Source organism: Buteo buteo, chromosome 13 (genome assembly GCF_964188355.1).
Source record: "Buteo buteo chromosome 13, bButBut1.hap1.1, whole genome shotgun sequence".
Classification (NCBI taxonomy): domain Eukaryota; kingdom Metazoa; phylum Chordata; class Aves; order Accipitriformes; family Accipitridae; genus Buteo; species Buteo buteo.
The window spans coordinates 4,133,853-4,155,987 of NC_134183.1; the positions used below are offsets into that span (position 1 = coordinate 4,133,853).

The window sequence follows — 22,135 nt, forward strand, 5'->3', positions numbered from 1 at the left end:
GACTCCCCCCCCCCTCACCCCTTCACCCACCCCACACCCCACGAACAGAGCGATGCTCCAGCCCCACCGGGGCGGGGGGGGGACACACAGCGGGCCGGGGGCTTTCACCCGGAGGAGGGGCAGCACCACATCGGGGGGGGGGGGGGCTGTGTGTGTGTGTGTGTCCCCCTCCCTCCCCATCGCAGAACATGGCGGGGGGGGGGGGTCCGCGGCCGTCCAGCCCCTCCCTCCCCGGTGCGGCGGGGGCGCGGCCGGCGGCAGAGCCCGGCCCCGCGGTGGCGGCGGCGGCGAACGGCTCCCCCCCCCCCCCCCCCCTCCCTCCCTCCCTCCCTCCCCGCCGCCGCCCCTTCCCCGTTCCCGCCGCCGCCTCCGCCCCCCCCGTGACTCGGCTCCCTCCCGCGGGCGGCGGCGGCTGCCGGGCGGTGTCGTGCGGCCCCCCGCTCCCGTTGCGGGGGACTATGAAGCACCATGGTGTGGTGTGACCGTGGCGTCCAAATGCTTCTGACGACGGTAGGGGCTTTCGCCGCCTTCAGCCTCATGGCCATCGCCATCGGGACCGACTACTGGCTGTACTCCAGCGCTCACATCTGCAACGGGACCAACATCACGGCGGACGAAACGCAGGGGCCGCCGAAGAAAGCGAGGGGAGATCTCACCCATTCGGGGCTTTGGAGGATTTGCTGCCTCGAAGGTACCGGGGAAGGGGGGACGCCGAGAAGCGGAGGGGGAAGCAACTTCCCCCGGGGTAGGGGGGGGGGGGGGGGGGGACGGGGACACACCGGCTGCGCTCCCGGAGCCACCGGGTAGAGCCCGGGAGGAACCGGGTAGAGCCCGGGAGGAACCGGGTAGAGCCCCGGAGGAAGCGGAGCCGCTGCCTCGGACACGGCCCGAGGAGGAGGAGGAGGAGGAGGAGGATGGCGTTACCGTGGCAACCGGCATCTCCGAGATTGCCATGGGAACGGGGCGGTGGGATGCGGGGAGCTCGGCCCCGGGGGAGTTCTGCCCAAGGGGGTGACCTCGCTCCGTGGACCCCCCCCCCCCCCCCTCCGCCGCCCTCTTCCCTCAGGGCTTCAGGGTTTTGGGAAGAGTCCTGGCGAGGTTCGGGGGTTTTTTGGGTGCATTTGAGCGCTGCAGGGCTTCAGGGCTGGGGATACCCACCCGGGGGGGCTTTGGCCTCAGGGGCTTTGGGGGTCAGCCACAGCTCTGGGGCAGGACGGTGGAAACCCAAGTTATTCCCCGTCTACCCTCAGACAGAGCCGCCGGGAACCCGGTTGAAGGTGGTGTCGGTAGCGTTCGAGTGCTTCAGCGTGGACTCGGGGTTACTTAATACAGCCCAAGGGTCGGGCTGAATAATATTAGCTGATCAAAAGAGACGTGGTTTCGTGGCTGCGATGGGTAGCAGGACACCCCCGCTCCCCGCAGAGGCCAAACATGTGGTTCCCTCTCTGAAAATGGAGTTGTAGAGAAGGCGCGGCGGGTAACTACCGGGACAAAGAAGCACATGGGTGTTTAGAGGATTTGGCACAGCAGATTGGAAAGCCCAGATGGGAGACAACATCTGTCAGCCGAGCGCGCCGAGCTCCGACTGTGGGAAACCAGCACGTCCCCAGGAAAGGGCCACACGCCGCGGGCAGGCGGGGGCCGGGGGGCCGCGGTGCCTCTGAGCCCCCTCACCTGCTGGGTCCGTTCCCTCCAGCACGAACCGCTCAGAGAGCCTCCGTGATGCTGGATGGAAGGGAGAGCGGAGAGGGAAGCCGTTGACTTTTGCTGAGCTGCTTTGTGGCTCTTAGGGGGGGTGGGGGTACGCTGGAGTCTTTTCTTCCCACGGTAATGCATTTGGCATATCGGCTGCAGTGCGCCTAATTCCATCAGCACAACTTAGCACACGCGAACTTTACAAACCTGGTTTCCTGGTTTATTCTAACTGACAGACAGCTCAGCCCAGACGAGCCCAGCTCTAGTTCAGAGCCCAGCAGCTGTATTCGGAGGTTTTTTCCCTCCCCAGAAAAGGCTGTAGCATGGTAGAAGCACCTCATCCTCACGTCTGTTCTCACGTTCTCCTTTCGCTAACAATTTGAGGCTACAGTGTAACATCATTTTTCTCTTAAAATACCAGATTTGCTACCGAGTAGTAGTATGCATACATAGAATAGCTGTAGGACAAGAAAATGTTTTTAGACAATAAAGAGAGAAAGAATTACCGAAATGTGAAGGTTTACGGGTAATAGTAATGCTTGGCTTTATGACTCCGAAAGGAAATCTAACTCTCGGTATGGGCTTTTATGACACCTGGCAAATGAGGGCTTGCATCTGAGAGCTCCTGAGTTTGCTTGAGAGAGGCTGAGCATCTCCCACTTGAACCGAATCTTGTGATCTTCACCGAGCGTGTTCTAGTGTCTTTAGTCCCCGTTTTCCGTGGAAAATAAGTTTGTTTGCATCTTGCGGGAATTGCTGAGCTTGATCTGCTAGACTGGGCCTGTTGTCTCCGGGAGAAATCCCTGAGTTTCCCAAAGTCAGGATTTCGGTATGGTCTTCCAGGAATCTCATTCGTAGAAATGAAGTGCAGCTTTGATTGAAACTGGTGGAATTTTTGCCTTGATTTCAACTGGGCTTAAGTCAGAACTTATTAAAAAAAAAAAAAAAAGTCGTCAGTGAAGTCATGAGAAATGGGCAGCATCGCAAACAGTGCCCGGTAATGCTGGCTGATCTCCGGTCTCATTGCATCACTGGGGCAGCGCCTTCCTGAGCACATTTTATTTGCGAGGCTATCTGTGGGAAAATTGCACCCAGCACTTGCGTGCAAGTGAACCTTGAGTCCTCATCAATTTAGGAGACAAAAAAGTATTTCATGCGACCCATCTATCCAATGGCAATTTAGCTGTTCTGCTCAAAATTCAAATGCTCGTAATCAAATTACAAAGTTAGAAATTTTAAAGTTGTCAAATATGTGCTAAGAATGGACAATTTGAGAAAGCTGTCATCTGTTCACAGATATGAGGAACAGAGACTACATTCTCTCCTACATTTTCAGTATGTTCTGTCTTTGTAAGATAAAATCTATAGATACATTAAAATATTCATGTTTTAAACCATATCATGGGACTTAGATTTCGACATGGAAAGGTTCCTTTGTTTCATAAAATAATAAAACTCTTTCTAGAAGCCGATTTAAAGCAACACCCCCTTGATTGTTTCAGAGCATCACTCCTTCGGAGTGGATGGGTCTTTTAGTAAAATCAACATAACAGTTGCAACTCTGAGGAGACACACAGCAAGGAAATAATTTCAGTTCTAGATTTTTGTATGTGATTAAATAGTCTGGCTTCAAACCTATTTTTAAAACTCTTTTTGTGTTTTGGAGTAATACTTACAAAAACCTACTTAATTTATTTTAATGGTCTTAAGCACCATTTCACTCTTACCTCAAAAAGACAAATCTAAGACACAAATGTACAAAAGCTGAAAATACCTTAAACAGCCTCTCAAATTGCTTTTGACATGAATAAAGCATTTCACGGAGTAAATTTCAGGTCAATTGAAATTTTCCATTAAAATGTTTCTCAACTAGATCCATAAAGCACCCTGTATGCTGGATTTTGAACAATCACCTGTTCAGTGTCCCCAATTCCAAGATTTCAAACAAAATTGTTGAAACAGAATGGAAAAGGATAACCTTCTAATCAAATTATTAGGTGTTCCTCAATGTTTTCCTGTTTTTCTTCTTTAAGACAACATTTTACAACAAATTAGCTTTGTAATGATAACGGGAGCCATACGGTTTAAGGATCCAGCATATTATCTTTGTTTGGAGCTGCAGTTGTCTTGGGGATGAAATCATGTTTCAGTACTAGGAGTCGATACTACTATGGAGCTTAGTCACTCAAGAAATAGCATTAATGATACATCAGTCAAACTCCTGCCTGTATTAATCCCAATTTTGTTCTTTTAGCGTGTTTGTCAAAGGTGGAGGTAGGAGGCTCATTGAGTGGATTTTAAATAATAGCAGTATTTCTGCGTGGATTTTTAAAACTTATATCCAAGGTAATTGCCTTGGGTAGGAAAATGTTTAAAATAATTCTTGGTATGAATGTGCGTGTAGCAGAAGTGGATGCGATTCGGCTGAGCCTCTGCAGTAAAATGGCCCAGGGGCTCCCTGGCAAAGCTGGTTTTTGGTTTTCTGGGGCCACGGCATCCATAACTGCAGTTTTGACAGCTAAAGGTAAATTGTCACTGGAGTAAGAAGTTTCTGATGAAGCCCCTGTGAAGCCATTCACACCTGAGATCTGCACCCCAACCCACAAATTAATAATAAGAGCAAACCAGCCCCATGCCAAGTGGCTGCTCTTATGTCCCGTGTCCACACTCGAGCTCTGGTAGTTGTCACAAGCTCTGGGTGTCTGTCAAGATGGTGCAGAGCAGTGTCTTGCAAACACAGCAAATGCTGTGTGTCTTATGAATAATCATTTCTTGGTCAAGCCAACCTGAGACAGAGAGATTAAACCACCATCATTTTCCAGCAGCCCCCATTCCTGTGGTAAATGTGCAGCACAACTATGTAAACCTTGCACAGTTTTATTCTCAAGGAGGATCTGCTGTTAAAATATTTGCCTAGGAAGGAAAAAAAAAAAGGATTTTAAAAACACCACTTTATCCACTGAAACTGCTTATCTTGGTGAACAATCGTGCCGAAGTTAATAGGACAGCTCACAATAGAGAGCTCTGCAGGCTCTGTGACATCAAGATGTGAAATCAAGTAATGTACTTGTAATTTAAATTTATTCAAGAGTATTTTATTAAACACTTCAGCATATGAATCTCTTAGAACCCATTGTGTCTACTGCTTTTAGTATTCCCTATTTGCCATTTACTTTTCAAGTGGTTCAATTGGTTATTTAGTCCACGTGGAACCACGCGTCCTTCTTGACTGGGTGGTTGGAACATTTATAACTGGGAGGAAGGATCGAGTAAATCATTTATGACTTGAAAACTTGCACAAACGCACATTTGCACAATTATTTGCGAGTCTTCTGGCCTGGATGAATGCACACAAACATGGGAGCTGCAGCATGCGCATGCGCTGCTTCCATGGATACTCTTGAAAACAAAATAAAAATGCTTATACAAATGTTTGAGGCAAGCAAATAAAGGAAGGCTGCTATCCATCAATACTGCAAATTCACAGCTCATCCAAAAAGAATGAATATTCTTTAGTATTCTCAAAGCAAAGCTGTGAAGTCCTAGCACCACCACTGTTTGTAATAAACTAAATACAATGCAGACTTTCTATTCGAAAGCCATTACTGAAGTTTTATTTGTCAAAGAGCAAATGTTGTATCACTTTAATATCAGACATGACCTGCCTTGGAGGTTATATCCACAGGCGTGTTAAGAGGTGGCTGGTCTTCTCAGTCTTTACAGACACGTGAGCCTATATTCCCACTGTGAAAGAAAGTAGCTGCAAATGGAGAATACACAAATGGGTGTTTCTGCCCTGAAAAGCTTATTCAGTGTACGCTGTAGCCTGCTTCTAGGACAATTCATACATAGTTTGTACATGCATTATAGGTCCCGAAGAGTGAACTTTCATCCATGAATATTTCAAAACAAATGTAAACACATTAGAGAAGGACTTTGCTGAGATTCACCCCATGTTTTCATCCTTTCTTTCCATACATCCTACTCATACCATCTCCGTCTCCTTGGTAAAACACGTGCTGTTGAAAAAGTGTCGGTGCTGCACTCATGACTTTTAAAAGCAGTTCTTAGAACTCCAATGTCATTTTTGCAACGGTGTTTGAAGCAGTGCAGTTTTGCCAGCAATTGATGGAGTGATTTTTGACAGCCTTTTTAATGTTAATTTTTTTCAAGAGCATTCCATTTGCTAGAGAGAGTTTCTGAATTTGGAACAATCTTTAGGGATGCAGAGTTTAATCTCTTTGAAATATTGTCCATAGTATAACATATTTTAAAGTACTGAGAAATTTTGTGCTGGAGGAACTGTCACCAGAAGATGGGTTAAGGCATTATCTATTCTCTTTCCAAATAAAAAAAGCACAGATCTCCTAAATGCACCTCTTTGAACATTTGTAACAGAGGGTCTCAAATGACCGTATTGATGTAACAAAACATCCATTCTTCCTGAGACGCTCTATGAAACAGGGATCTGAAGCTAATTGACTGAATATATGTCGCTTTAATGAATTAATTTGCTTTCTTGAACTCAATCTACTATATAGCCAGTAGGGAGCTATCAGGCTACAGGAAGGTTTTGGTTTTTTCTCCGTGGCTCTCAGCATGTCAGATATCCCAATGCAAAACTTAGAACCCAAAGACTTTCTGTGCATTAGCGATACTCCCCGAAGGCTGTAAACCAATGAAAGCACATTTGTAGTCCAGCTGTAAAGCTTCTTCATCTGTGCAAGATGTAGTGTGAATAATATTAATCTTACTAGGTTTCAGAAATGTTATGTGAAGAGTCAAGGAGGCATTGGGCTATACAAATAGGATACCTGTGGCTGTGCTGTGCTGTAGTTACTTTTCTATTCTGCTTGTAATTATACTGCACATTGTAGGTGGTTGACAGATGGCATTTGTGGTAGTATCTGTCAGAGCCATAGTAAGCCGTTTTGGGGTTCGTGGGGAGACCTTTGCAATGTAATGTAATGTAGTCTTCGGGCTTCTTCCACCAGCCGGTACCTTTAACTGACGTGCAACCTTCCAGGCCAGGTTGGATGGGGCTTGGAGCAACCTGGTGTAGTGGAAGGTGTCCCTGCCCATGGCAGGGGGGGTGGAACGAGATGATCTTTAAGGTCCCTTCCAACCCAAACCATTCTACGATTCTCTGATTCTGCCATGGGCTTTTATTACTCTTTTACCTTTTGGCAGGAACTTGTAGCTGTTGCACCTCATCAGGGCTTGCCCTGCCTTCTGGCCCCTCTACTGATTGTCACTGGTGTAAACTGGTAAAACAGGCAAATATGACAATGTAGTTTTTTGTTCCTGTACAATTTCAAGACAGTAATTATTTCTTCGGTCTCTCCTGTCCCATTCGCTGGGTCACTCTGTGTTACTTCTGCCCAGGTGGTGCTGTCCAACCTGTAGCTTTGGTCAGAGTCTTGCCAGGCACAAAACGCATGAACCTTCTTAAAAAGCTGGGGAAAAGGGGGAGTATATCTGATATCTCCATTTTGTAGCCTTGTGTATCTTTACAGAAACAGAGAAAAAAAGAAAAAATATTGGGAGGGGAGGCTAGTGCTTTCATCTCATTTTTAATTCTTTTGAGGAGGTAGGAGTACGTAGGTACTGAGTGCAATTTGAAGTCTGTTATTAATACCTCTCAGCACCCAGATATTTACTTGGTGTCTGTGTGGTTTGCGTGTCAGAGCTGAGCAGTGATTTCTGTATCCCCAAACTGGAAATGGAGAGGGAGGAGGAGGATGGACAGGCTTGTGGGTCTGGTCTTCGCTAGGTTTCTTGCCTGATTTGCGGCCAGTTACTTTATCTTTCTGCCCCTGACTAGGAGGGATAACTGTGCTCCCTTCCCACCCACTTGCCTCTCATACTAACAATAAAAGGGAAAAGAAGATGTGGAGAAACTGGGACACGGCGATAGGGCTGCCCAGCTCAGAGAAAGTGCATGAACACTACTTTAACTGGATTTGAAGCATTTTGCTTGCAACTTATGTTTTATACATGCAGTATTTTGTGTTTAAGGATGTCTTCCTTGAGGGACAGGATTACGTCTGATTCTCCACCTACGAAAATTTAACTGCTTTCTAGGAAGGCGGTGGAATTATGCCAATATGAAGCCAATATAAGAGAAGGGATCATAGATCTGTCCCTTCAATTGGACCTTTTCCTGCTGGTCCTTCTTTTCCGAGCCAAGACTCATCTTGGGAAATAAATCTTATGATGGAACTGAAAAACTGGTCCTGCTTCCAAACATTACTTTGTGCTTATCTTCATTTTAGATTTCTGTTTACTGGTATTTATTATGTCGCAGACTTATGGTTCGGCATCCAAATTCTTACCAACAGATGGCAAGGCAGGATGCACAGGAGTAGTAAAATAAACAGGATAAATGCACAACTGCCCATATGTCTGAAAGGCTGATACACATTTATGACTTCAGAACAAAAGGAGGTTTTCAGTAGACAACTCCAGTGCTGTGCAGGGCTTCTCGCTATTTTCTGCCTTGTCCTGAAGTCTCTCACTTCTTCAGCATATTTTGATCAGTTAAATTACAATATATTTCATCCTCTCTCTTCTATTCCCAGATAGTTGTTTCCTTTGGTTATTTGTCTCCACTCCCAAAGTACATCAGTTCATTTTGCCTTCAAAATTTTACAGTGGGAGGTAGATCTTTCCTGGGCTTTGGCTCATGTTTTTTCTTTCAGAGTGGTTGTTTTGGCTATTTTGGGGGGCACACAGAGGTGCTGGGGACCACAGCAACTTTTGAGACAGTGACTTTCGCTATGTAGGGATTTATTATAATATTAATGGTAAGTGGCCTCTCTAATATCTCAAAATAGCAAGCCTCAGGGCGAGCTGCCTGCAGGATGGATAGCCCAGCCTAGACAGACTTTAGCTAGATTTCCCTTCAAATCTGGGGGCATTTTTGCCAGTTGTTGCATGTGTGTGTCAAATGCAGTGAAAGAATTGAAGCAGTTCTTGATTTAGCCTGGCAGATAGTCCAGCCCCTCCTTCTCCTCCTTCTTGTGGCATCCTGTTGTCTTAACATCTTTGTTCTCTTTCTCTTTTTGCCTTTCCTTGCTGAAATGTTATAACTTTCCTGCTGATAAAAAGGTACCTTCTAAATTAGCTTTTCAATGATGGTGCGGGAGTCTTTCTTTAGGAAAATGGTAGATACTGCCCCAGGTAGAAATTCAGGATTTTTGATTTCTCTTCTTAACTCTCGAGCATCCCTGTGCCATCCTACCAATGAAAAATGTATCACCGTGTACTTGTCAAAAGGTATGAGGTTTGGGTTCTCTTTTCTCTACCTGTTTTACTTTGTTTCCCATGTGTTTATCCAGGCTCCTGCTTACTTTACAAACAGCACTGCAAGTTCTTCCTCAATAGAACTGAGTCATTTTTTTGTCAAATGTTGTACGTGAAGGAAAGCCAGATTGTAAACATGCGGTCATGATATTGAGAGACAGATGAAGGAAGAGCGCATTATGGAATTACAGTATTTCCTGTGCAGATTGCCAGACCCTGACGATACAAATTAACCTCTTCTATTGTTCTTTTTCAAGCATTCCACCTTTTAATTGCTGTTTTGGAATTGTGCCACTTAGTTACGCCCTTTGAATCCTTCCCGCTTAGCCAGTCCTGTTAGGTTGATAATGCCAAATATTTCAAAGATATTCAGAAGCAACAAGCATCCCCTGTTCGAGTAGGAGAGGTACCCAGTTCAGTGAGGAATTACCACCCTTGTTTAGCTGCCAGGTTTTTTTTCAGATTTAGTTAATAACCATTTTTAAGTCACTGCCAATTCTCTACTGGAGGTTTTAGATCAGTTTTCTCCCATTTATTCATTTTAAATAATGCAATTTTGTGTAGAATATGGATGACTGAATTTTTTCTCCTGTCCAAATATATAGCATTCAGTAATGTTAGGATTGTTATTGTGTCTTACTTGCATCCCAGAGGCACAGTTTATCTATTGTTGCTGCAAGGCATTAAAAAGGAACCATGACATGTTGCAATTATGACTTGAAATAGGATCTTGCCAGAGGTACGTCGCCTAAATATAATCAAATCTAAAATACAACTTATTGCCTATACCTATCTTAGAGCTGTGCATACCTATCTCATGGCTCACTGAGTATCAGTGACGGCTATTAGTGAGACACTGGATAATTTTGTTGTAAGAATTGCCATGCTGTTGGGTTTTTTTTAAAGCTCAGCCCCCAGCATTCAGCTGCCCGCAAGCAAATGAAATAGGAAACTCTTAACACTGGAAGACCTTGTGACTATTTAGACTGAGTTTTCAAATGTAGCTGTATATATGAAAGTTAGTAATATTCCTTTGTACATGATTCACTAATGGCAATAGTGGGCTTTAATCACCTTTGTTCAGTGGATCTTCTGAACTCAGGTAAACATAAGCAATGCTCCTTTACATACTTCCATACATTTTAATGCAAAATTGGCTAGAGTTGGTTTCTTTGTTTGTTTTTAGCAGGCTGATGAAACAGCAAGTTGCATTATGTCGCATCACATTTTTATCCACATGGATCATGAACAGGGTCGAAGCCTGAACTCTGAACTCTGTTACTTGAGCCAGTGGAGTAAATAGCCCAAAACAGATTGTTATTCTCTGCTGATGGTAGGTAGGTTCTTTGTTGGCAATTGTGAACCCCAAAACTTCAGGAACTTGGTTTCTAGTGCAGATTGCAGGGGGGAGAGCCCCAGACTCTTCATCTATTTCCTCCCAAATTTAACATCCCCTGGTCCCGCTCTGCCACCTGACATACACCCGGCTGACAGCAGTTTATTCCGTATAATTCAAGCTCGGCAACAATATTAACAATTTCAATTGGGTTTTATTAGGGGAATTACCGGAAAACGTCAGTACCAAGCCGAGCTATCCTAGACACGATAAAATATCAATTAATAAATCAGGGAGCTAAGTAACAGTTTGGAAATAGCTTCTTAAAGCTAGAGTTGCTAACCCCAAGCAGTTGGGTGCTTATCTTTATCCTCCTGCCAGCAGGAGCATCAGTTATTTGCCATTACAGCAATTTTGGGTTCACCAGCGTGCTCTTTGCAGACAGACCAACCTCTTCCAGACAGACCGGTAGGACGCAGACAGCCCCAGTCCAAAAGCCCCTCTTACATTTATGCATGCACTGAACCCAAGCCAATAAACCTGGCAAGAGGCTGAGTTTCTTGGCTCAGGCTTCGCGCTGCTTGGATCTGCCCACGCTGCGTTTGGATCAGAGCTGGTCCACGTCCCCCCAGCTCTGCCCACTGCGAAAACACATTTTTGTCTGTCGACAAAAGATGCTCCGAGATGATGAGTAGTCTTTTCAAAGACTGTAGCTTACGAACTGTAACCATATTTCCAGTGAAGCTTTGCCTTTGAAGCTTACATTGCATTGGGAGTCAGTTTTTTCAATTTCATTTTTTAAGTTACGTAGGTGTTTCCAAAAATATTTATCCAAGACTATGCCACTATCTGCTAATCATGAGATTAAACATCCTGTGGTTCTCCTCAGTAGACTGAAGGCTTGCTTCAGAGGTCGGTAAGCGTTTCTCCTTTGCCCTGCACGTTTTGCTGTACTCTTGTCTTTACCTGTAGTGGTGGCAAATGCAGATGGTTTTGGAGATGCTTTGGGATCCTTAAAGACGCAAGACCTGAAATAAAACATGTAGTATTTAGGAATAATGCTAGGGCTGTATTCACAGTATCACTATATTCATAATCACTAATTATAGCCATTCCAACAATTCATTTGCAATGTCCCACTATGGTAGTACTTATTAAAATAGAATCCTCTTTATAGTTTGGTAGCAAATTAAGAAAGAAGGAAAATAGCTATCCCATTCCATCCGATGTGTTTGAAAGAGGTTTACCCTCATAACTTGCTTTCTAGGGATATTCCCCTTGTTTTTACTTGGACTCCTGGTCTGATTTTCAACAACTGACTTTTTGTGTCTCTTGGTAGCTAATTCCAAGTGACCTTTTTCCTCATTTTTTTTTAATTTCTGTTCATAAATGGCAGCGTTCTAGCTGGAGACAGCCTTTGGGCACAGCAGCAAAACCCCATAGAGAAGGAAAAAACAGGCCAGATATTTTCCACCTGAATTCTAAGTCTTACCCAGGGCTTTGGCCACGCAAAGAGCCAACGCGCTCGACTCTGCAGGATCAGAGGAGCGCTCACACGCAGAAGCTGGACGAAGGGCAAGTGGTTCAGGATCAGGGCCAGAGCCGGGCAGCCAGGACCTCGCCGGTGGCATCTCCAGGCATCAGAGCTGGGTGCAGCTACTCCCACAGGTTATCCCTTTTTCTTGCCTGACTGGCTGCAAGTGGTTGCAGCTGGCCAGAATATGGGTACACAGTTCCTAATGCTGATTTGATAGCATTAATGTGCACCTGTTTTGGTGGCCAACTGGCACCGTGTTCAGCCTAAAATGTCTGTGTAAGCCCCGTATTAAAAGAGGCATAAGAATTAGCACGTATCAAACATGTCATTAGACACGTGCCTGGTAGACATAATGTAGGATAATGAATATGATCACAAGAATAAATTAATAACTGAAAATATTTCTTATACGTATGCACACTTAAAACAGGATAAGAACTAAGTGACACTTGTGTCACCAGTTTATAATTAAAATGCAGTGCTTGAATGAAAATGTAAGCTTCAATTAGCCAGCACGACCCTGCTTCCGGCTTTACTTCCCACTGAAAAGCAACGATAACAAGCTCACATTTATTATCAGAGTTTTTCCTGGAGCTGTGCACTGAAACATGCTCACATCTGAGCCCTTTCACTGAAGACATTTTTTCGCTTCAGCAGTTTGGCATGCCATACAAAGGCTCTCTGATTTTTAGTGATGTTCACCTCCTCTTACATAAAAATGTTTTCTGTGCATATTATTTGGTTTTAGTTAAAGTCCAGGTGCACGGGTTACTGAAGAACCAAAAGGATGGCTCATCACATAGCACAATGGGTAATTATTGCTGAGCTTCACTGTATTGCACAGACAAATCCTTTCTTGGAGCTCAGCATTGTAGCTGTGAGAGAGAGAAAATACCTACGATCTAGCCCAAAGTCCTACAAGGGTAAGAATAGATCCTCTGGTACATGCTTTGCCCATTTAATTTTTAACTATCTCAAGGGACAGAGCTTCACAATTTTGTTTAGAGACACTATTTTGCATTTTAATTTCACCAGTGGGAAGTTAATACATCTATAAATGATGAGGTCTCATGTGTTCCCGTTTTCATCCCAGGAGTCTCGCTAGTTCGGCTTTTCGTAAAATGTTTAAATAATTCTCTGGGTTTGGCCCCCATTTAAGCCAAGATTTATCTTGATTTATGCATGATCCAGACAAAGTTTGGTGCTGCATTGCCTCGGAATTGAGCTTCTGCTTTCTGCAATACAGGGCAGGGTCCTTGGCTAGGCAGCCGAGCTCCCTGTGTAGGCAGGCAGGAAGAAAATCTACTTCAAGTGCCTTGAAAGAGCCATTCTGGAAATGTGTGTGCTGGGTGGGCACCTGCCTGTGTCAACTTGCAGCGGGGTTAATGCTCCGCTACATCTTGCCTCCTGCCCATCTATGCAATTTGGGTACCTGGCTCGGCGCTCCACGCAAGGGGCAATGCCATCCACCCGAGATCCAGATCCTTGAGGTGCCTCAAGAGCTGCCGACAGCAACGGTGCCTTTCCCAGACACTAATCTTGCCAATGCCAGAAAAAAATAGGAACCTTTTAGTCTAGGACTTATTCAGCCTGCAGCGGTCTGTCATGAGGACATGCAGTAGGTGCTCAGCTGGACATTTTTGCACCCTTCAAATTGGTCTATGTGCGGACAGGGCTACAGGAATGAGAGTCCAAAATAAGGCGGCTAGGGAATGCCCTTCTCAGCCAGGGCTTAGGACAGCTGGTGAAAGGGATACAAACCCTAACCAGCCCCAAAATGTCAACATCGAGCAGTTGAGCCTCTGAAAGTGTAATTAAGGAATCTGTCCTCTCTGACGGAGATGGGACCAAATGTCCACATGGATATCTTTTGCAATGCCCCCTCCAATATTTTAAGCAATTTCTACAGGCAGAATTCTTGTAACGTAGGAGTGGATGTCAAGCCAGGATATCTCAACTCAGAATAGATGTATGCTCTTAGCTTTGGGTCAGGCAGTGATGTGTGGTGTGGTTACAGCCCCCAGGGACTCTTCAAGTTGTAAAAACTACAAACCTTCTGGTTTTTCACTGGTGCTATTCACGTGGGACAGAGTGACCTCTCCAGAAAGCCTTTCCAACAGCAGCAGCAATCTCTCTCAACAGCGTTTAATAACTACCCATGGAGAAAATTACACTCTATTTAAAAGGCCAGAAAAATCATCTTCAGTTTAACTCTGCTGACTTTGGTAGAATTACACCAAAAATGAGTTTTGTCTGATATCCTTTCCCATACTAATGTTCAGTAGCTGGGCTGAAGAAGCCTTTCGAAGGCAGATTAAACAAGTCCGAATGGTGAAATATTCTTTTAATTTTCCTTCACACACGTTATTTTAGGTGTAGCTTGGAATGCTGCCCTTACGAGAGGCATCCCTTTAAATATTTATACAGCATCAGTATGTAGCCACCTTCATACGTTTTTAATGATATGTTCCTTTTTAAATTAACCATTGGGTAACCCTGTTGTATAGCGTTCCATATTTTGCACTGCCTTTACGCTACCCTTGGATTTTTATTTATTTATTTCACTGTGGAACAATGAAGATGTCAAGGCAAGGCCCAGGGGCACCGTGGAAATCAAATTCTTGGAGCGCCACTGCTGTTGCCATGGTGGACACGCACTCAATAGCACACTGTGCTGCTCTGCAAGCCAAGGGGATTAAAACCCCGGCTCCGCTGCTGGGCCATGTCAGTTCACCGCTGTTACAATGGAAGCTCTTCGTTTCCGTAATTGTAGTTCCCAGGATCAGGGGGGAAAAAAATATTGAAGCAAACCCGACCAAAGAGGGGAAGGCACTGTGAAGGGCCAGGAAAGGATATCTCCTTTCTGAGGTTCTCCCTGGGAACCACAGTTGTGTCTGGCAGGTTTCTGGCTTTTCCAAGGGCTTTTCTCTTTCGCCTTCTCACTTTGTGTTAGTAAGATGCTACGGTACGCTGAGGTGAATAGGACAAAGCCTGACGCTGTCGACTGAGTCAAAGTTCTTTACTATTTCCTCAGCCCTGATTCAGGCTGGTGAGTAAAAGTGTTGGCACAAGCCATGGGTTTTTATAACAGTGGGATTTATGAGTCTTGTTTAATTATACCACATTATCATTGCAAAATGATTTCTGCAGAAGCTGCTCATGGCTTGTTTCCATTCTGGTTTCCTTCTCTCCAAAGGGGACGGTAGGAGGTGGCTGCACCATGAGATCACGGCCGCATAACCAAAAGCTTAGCGAAGCCTCGGCAGATTGACAAACAGCACATGCATCCCGGGTTTGGTAGGGAGACTGTTCCCCTGACAAAAAACAGAGACATCAGAGCTTGTCCTGTGCCCTGTTATACTGAAAGCAAGAGCGAAATATTCCTGCACGCTGCTTTGCAAAGAAGAGTTGCACCCTTTAGAGCTGAAATCCAGCGTCTCCTTCTCTCGCCTGCTGAAGGAGCCGTATCCTGTACTTGTTTTGTAAGTAAGAGCTTCGGTTAAGTCAGTAGAGATTTTGTCTGAGGATAATGGGCTCGACGAAATACTGAAATGCCATTTCCCTGAGTTGCAGTGTATTGAGGAAAAAGATTGAGTCACAAGCAATCCCCTTCCAGCGACGGAGCTCGGTTCCTGCTGTACACATTGCTGAATCAGTCCGAGTAAGGATGTCACCCTCTCTTCTGCTGGCATATAAGATACTTTACAAAAAGCACAGGGGTATTTTCGTATCTTCCCTCTTATGAACTGAATCCGGTACGATTTGGCTCCAGCAGTGACTTGGTTTGCTTGGTTTTTAAATGTACTGGTAAAGGGACATTGTTTGCTCCAAACAAAAGCTGTCTGGGCTTGGCATTCCCAACGTGTGCCTCAGTAAAAGAAGCCAGGCAGCAGCCGAAGTACAATGAACTGCTCTCTTCCACCACGGGAAAGGCAAGGTATGGCCCAGCTTAAATCGTGCCGTTCTTTGAGGTTCTTCTTTGGGTTGCAGAGGCAATTTTTTCTCAGTGTTTGCTGCAAATATGTTTAAATTTGCTCTGTTTTGGAGGCAAGTAGTCAATGCATCTGAAGTGCATATGTTGACATATGTTTCTTTTCACATGCTGTCCTCCATTCGTTTCATGTAGCAGATGCTCAGTTTACCACTTTAAATGTATTCTTATTTACTAGAAATTATTTTAGAAAATAGCTGTTTGGAACTAAACATTTCCAACCCTTCTTCTGGGAGCTGCTTTTTGCAGCTGTCCTGTGTGGCTGCATGCAGATGTTGACAGGTTAATTTGCATTTGAAGAGCTGGATGCAGTGAGCTAAGCAAGGGTTTTTCTTCCCTGTCTCTGAAGGCAGTCACTTAAACGCTCCCTGCCAAATTTAGCCCTGATGCTACTCTTCTTAATTAACTAGAGCAACATCCAAGCTGAGTTTGGCCCATTGTTAGCTGCCCATTTATTCCAGGGTTGAATTAAGCCCCCTGACCGTGTAAAAGAAAGGCTCTTATTCTGAAAAATGATTGTACAAGAGTGAAACGCAAGGACAGTCCTAATCACAGCAAGGCGGTATGTACAAGCTGGTTTATCTGATTTCCACTATATTGTCCCATTGCCAGAAACTGCACATCCAAACCTTCCAGCTGAGGTTTCTGGTTTACCTGGCTGCTGCATACTACTGGAGTCAGAAGTGTTTTAGTAAGAAGGAAATCCTGCTATCAAGAAAAACGTTCAGCTTGCACTGCTTGATCCCCCTTCCTGGAGAGTACTCTTTGTTGTTGTTGTTGTGAGGGGTTTTTTCCCCTTAAAATAAAATTGCATAAAGACTTTCAGCACAAAGACCCAAATTTAGACTTCAGTCCTCCCATTGATAAAGAAAAAGGCAGAAGTCTTGATCCACAACCATGCCGTCAGCCTCTAGAAACTATTGCTTCTGGTCTTTCATGTACGTGATCCATCCACATCCACATCCTCAAAGCATGATTTAGCAGAGACCAAAAACTTTCATGCTGTAGCAGGGAGAAAAGCTAACATTCAAAGATCTGTAGCCCTGTCATGATCAAGGCCCGTACACTTTGCTTCCTTTTCATTTTCTTTTCTTTCCTTTGGATGTTAAAAACTGTCAAGAGAAGCTACCTCCAGCAGGTATTAGAGCACCGTACTGAACCTGCAGAAACATAGGAAGGTGTAATTAAAGTTGTCTCTTTTTTTTTCCACCTTCATTTCACCACACTTCTGTGCTTCCCAGCCATGTCCCTGCTGTGACCTGCTGTGGGCTGGCGCTGGTCTCGTTTCTCTCCCATAATCTGGATTTCAGCAATTTTCCAGTTTCCTCGTGCTGGTCTAACACAAGTTACAGCTGCAGCTGAGTTTGCTGCACATCCCCCTGGTCAAGGCTGCCATGGGGACAAAGTTACCCACCTGAACTTTGGCAGTTTCGATGTCTACACGTAGGCATTATAATGAACACTAATAACACGTTGGACTCGGTCTGTGTTTTGGAGCATTCGTGGCAAAATTCTTACTGGTCACAGTCCAGTACAAACTAATTCATCACCCCAACTGTGCATGGGCGCGGTATGGAAGACCGCTGGCACAGTGCGCTTTCTTAAAGCGTTTCCTCCGGTCCATCATTTGCATCATGCATGAAGATTTTCTTGTAGATATCTTTTTTTTCTATGTAGGAACTTAAGGGGAGGGGATAGGAATAGAGAATGTTGCTGTTACACAGGCATGATTCAGGTACCCATGGCGACATGAGATCACTCTGCATTGTCACCAACACAAGATTACCTTATACAAGAATAACTAAGAACTGAATTTTTGACCTTCAAGATTTTCTTATCTGTAAACATTGTAGCTGTATAGCAATGCAAACCAACTTGTCAACAACAAGAAATAAAAGAAAAATAAAACTAATTTAAAACCCCACAGTGACAGTAGAATAAATTCATACATTTATCATTTCAGAGGTTCCCATCGCTCCTGCCTCTTTTCCTGGAAGGTTTAAATTATTAGATCTTTTTTTTTTTTTTTACATTATGTTTACTCTCCTAAGAATAGAATACAATTTACCGAAGCTCATATGGATGAAAAAGCATTTTCCTTTTGCGCTGCTGCTCACACAGTAAACACCCACAAACCTGCACCTTCCAGCTTTCCAAAACCTTGGTTCATACTGTCAAATAAATTAATTCAATATTCAGAAATTTATTTTGAAATCCTTAAAGGAAAAAGGTTTATTACTTGAACTTTCACTTAAGAAATATCATGCGTCTCAGTGTTTGGTGCAAGACTTTATCTAGTCCAATTAAAGGGGCAGATTCTTCACAACACTTCCATGTGCAGCTTGTCCTGCCAGCGCTAGAACTGGAGATATTTGCATGAGAAAAGAGCCTTAAAGTGAAGAAATGCAGGATGAGGACCTAAGCTTACCATAACAGCTGGAAAAAAAATGGTAAAATGAAATTTGGTAGCTGCTGCTGTAGATCCCCCAGGTTTTAAGCTTCTGAGGCAGAGGGTGATTTTTAAGCAGAATTTTAACTTGCACGTACATGAATTATTTCTAGTGACTTGCTCAAAAATAGCGATTTGAGCCTGACTCGCAATGTACTTGCACAGGGCTGGAGTGGGACCAGGCAGCCTGCCCATGCCTGGGAACACGAAACTTTCAGGTTTCACACCTGAACCAAATACCCGGCTTGGGTCTGGCGCTGCGGGCTGGGGACACGCTCGCGGTGTCAGCGGGGAACGGCCAGAGTTTGGGGTCCGGAACATCTCACTGAGGTCTGAGCCAACGAGGCAGAGCCGTAGTTTGTTGCCAATAGAGGCTAAAGGCAAAGTGCTGTCCCCCGAGAGCAGGGGAGCATCGTGCTGCGTGACTCAGAGGCGCAGCTGAGTCACAGCCTCCCCTGGCTTCTCCTGTGATGGGAACGGGTTAGACACCGTATTCGAGATTGTGCTTGAAGTCACGATCCAAATCATTGTGTTCAGGCTCCTCATTTGCTTCACGGGGAGAAAGTACGCTGCACTTCTCGGAGAAGAAAAAGGAGTCCGTGGTGCGAGAAAAGCAGCTCCTGGGTTCCCACTCATGAGAGCCCTGTTAGAAAACAAAACAAAAAAATCCAACAAAAAACACCTTTAAAGCACACGGGGATGGCAATGTCTCTGCTGGAGCCCCTCAGAAGCCAATGAAGGCACACCTGGCATAGCGAGTATTCGCTGGTTAGCAGGACGCATCAGCTAAGATCGCCTGAGGCATGGGGAGCTGCTGCAGAAAAGCATTGACGTCTCACGAGGGTACGGCTCTCCTACTCGAGAGCAGTAGGAGCAGATCTGCAGAGGGGTTTAGGTGTTGCCATGCCTAAAAAGTAGAAACTCAGCCTACAAACCCCAGCGCCCTGGACAAGAAATGACACCAAAGAGCAGAGCTCAGGAGCTGGACCCTAACGGTGAGCGGGCTGGCATCAGACCTCACCTTTGCAAAGCCCCAGGGCTGGTGTTTTGGGCTGTGCTCATCCTGAGGATGGACATCACATTTATGAGTCCTCTGGCCAGAGTGACAGCAGAGCAGGCGCACCTCGGTGCATCCCCCTCAGACGCTGGCGTTTCGCTTGCAGCACCGTTAGAGTTAAATGACACAGCAGATCCTCACTCTCCAGTAGGTATTTGCTGGCACATAACCCGGTGAATCCAGTCTATGGAGCGTGAGTGATCTATAGTCACTAGGCAAACTTTCTCAAGAGCTTATTTAGGAGAGAAAGCCCTGATGCATCGGCAGCGCTGTGTGCAGGAGAGCTGCTGGAGCCAGTTGATATCTCGACACGACTGAGTATTTTTAGAGCCATCCTATGGTGCAGGATTTTTAACTTCCATTTCACAGCCCTTGAAGCCTGGCAAACTTTCATTAACATTTGATGCCTTGAAGTCATGCGAGGTCTGGGGGAAAAGGGAGGGGAAGGAGGAAAAAGAAATACACCTTTTTGGAGCATGTAGTTTGCAAAGTTGCTGTGAAGCTTAGAAAAAGCCTCCAATCCCTCCTTGTTGTACCAGGTGCTTTTAAAGTACCCAAACCATTCAGAGAGCATAGCTAGAATCCCAAACTATGGCTGTGTGGGAGACTCTTGCTTAATTAACAGATAACTTAAGTTAACATGTTAAATACCTGGAGTCTTTCTGGCCCTTGGGGAGATTGAAGCACTTTTTAAACAGAGCGCTCCCCACCTTAGAAGGATTATGCCTCTCTTCTTCATCCATTATTAGACAACTTTGCTAATATAGGGCTCTTTGATGCATAAATCCCCAAATTATTTATAAGTCATCATGCTTCCATCCTAGAGAGGAGAACCTGGGACACAGAGCAGTTAAAGGATTTGCTCCCAATTCCCACTGCACACACTGCCATTTCTGCACAGCACAAGGTAAAGCTTTTCTACCCAAATTCATACACGGTGAAAACACTGCTTCCCTGGCTACAAGGCAGACTTTCAACTGGAAAATAAATTGATAGAAACCTTCTTACCCCCTCCCTCCCTCCCCCCCCCCCAAATACACACTCGTATACACACACAGAGAGTCTCTTTGCACACAACTGAGATTTTTCATAGGCTGAGGGAGTAGGAAGAAGAAACATATTTTTGTCTCTTTGGCAAAAATATATTGGCAGCATATCACTGAGTTGTAAAGATTGAGTAAGTACCAGAGCGTGGCCCCGTTATGAGAAGCTGGTTTTGGAAAGCTGCCCTTCGGCTGCCTGCACCCGTCTGCCAGGACCATTGCAGGGATGCTGCCCTGGGAGAGGGGCTCAGCATGTGGGACCCCAAACAGCCTGTACAGGCTTCTGTGGAGGAAGAGGAGTTTGTAATACCTGGAATTGAGGAGCTGTCAGCTCTGCATCACACCAGATGAAGTGTCTGAAGGGGAGAGGAGCTGTAAATCTCCCCCTGTGCATGGCACCGTTCCCGGGCGGTTGGAGCCGCTGCCTGCCTCCTGAGCTGCATGCTTCTCGGGAGGTCTCGCCAAGGTGCTGACAAACTGGTCCTCTCCTGCTTTCAAAACCTGGGAGGAAATATAGTCCCCAAGATGCTGTTATACAAGGGCAGGGAGAAAGGTGGAGGACTGACGAGGGAGGGCTGTGAGGGAGTCGATGGCACAAGAGCTGGTGCAGCCGGGCACGGGGGCACCTGCCTTTTGTCCAGTCTTCCCAGCAAAAGGAAAATTTCAGCTGTAAACCTTCCCAGGTGCTTCCATGTCATACTAGGACAGCAAAAAAGCAATAAGCATTTCTGGTTACAATGGAAGATGTGCCTGATGCTGATAAGGGCTGGGATTATCAGATACATTATTTAAATCTAATTCTGACTTCCCAGATTGGATTGCCTAAAGCTACCACCACCATTATCCTTCCCCAGTGCAGGTAGAGACATCTCATAGTAAAATGCAATTCTGAAATACTGAAAGTAAACTCAGAAATCTCGACAATAAAATATTTATGCATCTGTGCTTTAGTGCATTGTAGTTTTGCATGATATGCTTTGCTTTTCAAGACTGACTAGATTAAGGCACTTCTGATTCATTAAACACATTTTCCCAAATGCTCTTTCTACAAATATTGTTGGGCCATTGTGCTTAGTTGTATTTATTAGCTGGTGTAACAAGGAAGTTACATCTTCCATAAACCTGAGAGGAACCCGCTTAAATATGTTGCTCTGAATCTCAGCAGAGAAGAAAACAGTTCTAATAAATTATTAAAGCTTAAAGAGGTCATGCTGCTTTTGCAGTCTCATTTTTATTTGTCGCTGCTTAGTTTGCATTAGGAAACAGAAAGTTTCAGGTGCGGGAGCCAAATGAAATCTCTACTGCATGTGTTCATTTAAACAGATCTGTTTGGTAGCTGTCTCCATTTTTATACATTAGGTCATTTGTTAACTGTAATAATTTAAATCAGTCCTGGGAATTAAAAGTTTCAGGCTCTTCCTTTTCATCAGGCAGAAGCTTTGTGTATCCCCTCACCTTCTGTCAGCAGTACGAGCACCGACTCTTCGGCCGGGCAGGGCTGTGGATGCAGGCAGAGCTGCTCGGGGAGGACCCAGGTCGCCATCTGGTCCCCGTCTCCACAGGCACCACCAATCTGCCAAGCTCCTGCTCTCCTCCTAGGCCCTCTCCTTGCCTCCGGCCACCCACCGCCCACCCTTCTCATCTTCTCCTCCTCCTCCTCAGCTCTCTCTCCCTCCCACTTTCTTCCAAGCCTCCTTTCCTCCTCCCCTGCGAACCACATCC

At 45.2% G+C, this 22,135-nt stretch overlaps 1 protein-coding gene and 1 long non-coding RNA gene across 2 annotated transcripts in view; one reads left to right on the top strand and one right to left on the bottom strand.

The window, feature by feature from the left end:
- Positions 1–419: 419 nt before the first annotated feature.
- CACNG4 (calcium voltage-gated channel auxiliary subunit gamma 4) overlaps positions 420–22,135 on the top strand; it is a 40,469-nt gene continuing 18,753 nt past the window's right edge. Inside the window, exon 1 of the mRNA XM_075044252.1 lies at positions 420–691. Within this exon, the coding sequence (XP_074900353.1) occupies positions 469–691 (223 nt within the window). The 5' untranslated portion in view covers positions 420–468. The remainder of the gene's footprint in view (positions 692–22,135) is intronic.
- Positions 18,088–22,122, bottom strand: LOC142038422 (uncharacterized). The gene is made up of 3 exons (XR_012652574.1): positions 20,724–22,122; positions 19,335–19,795; positions 18,088–18,956 (listed from the first exon to the last, which is right to left on the bottom strand). It is a non-coding gene; the product is annotated as an uncharacterized LOC142038422 (long non-coding RNA).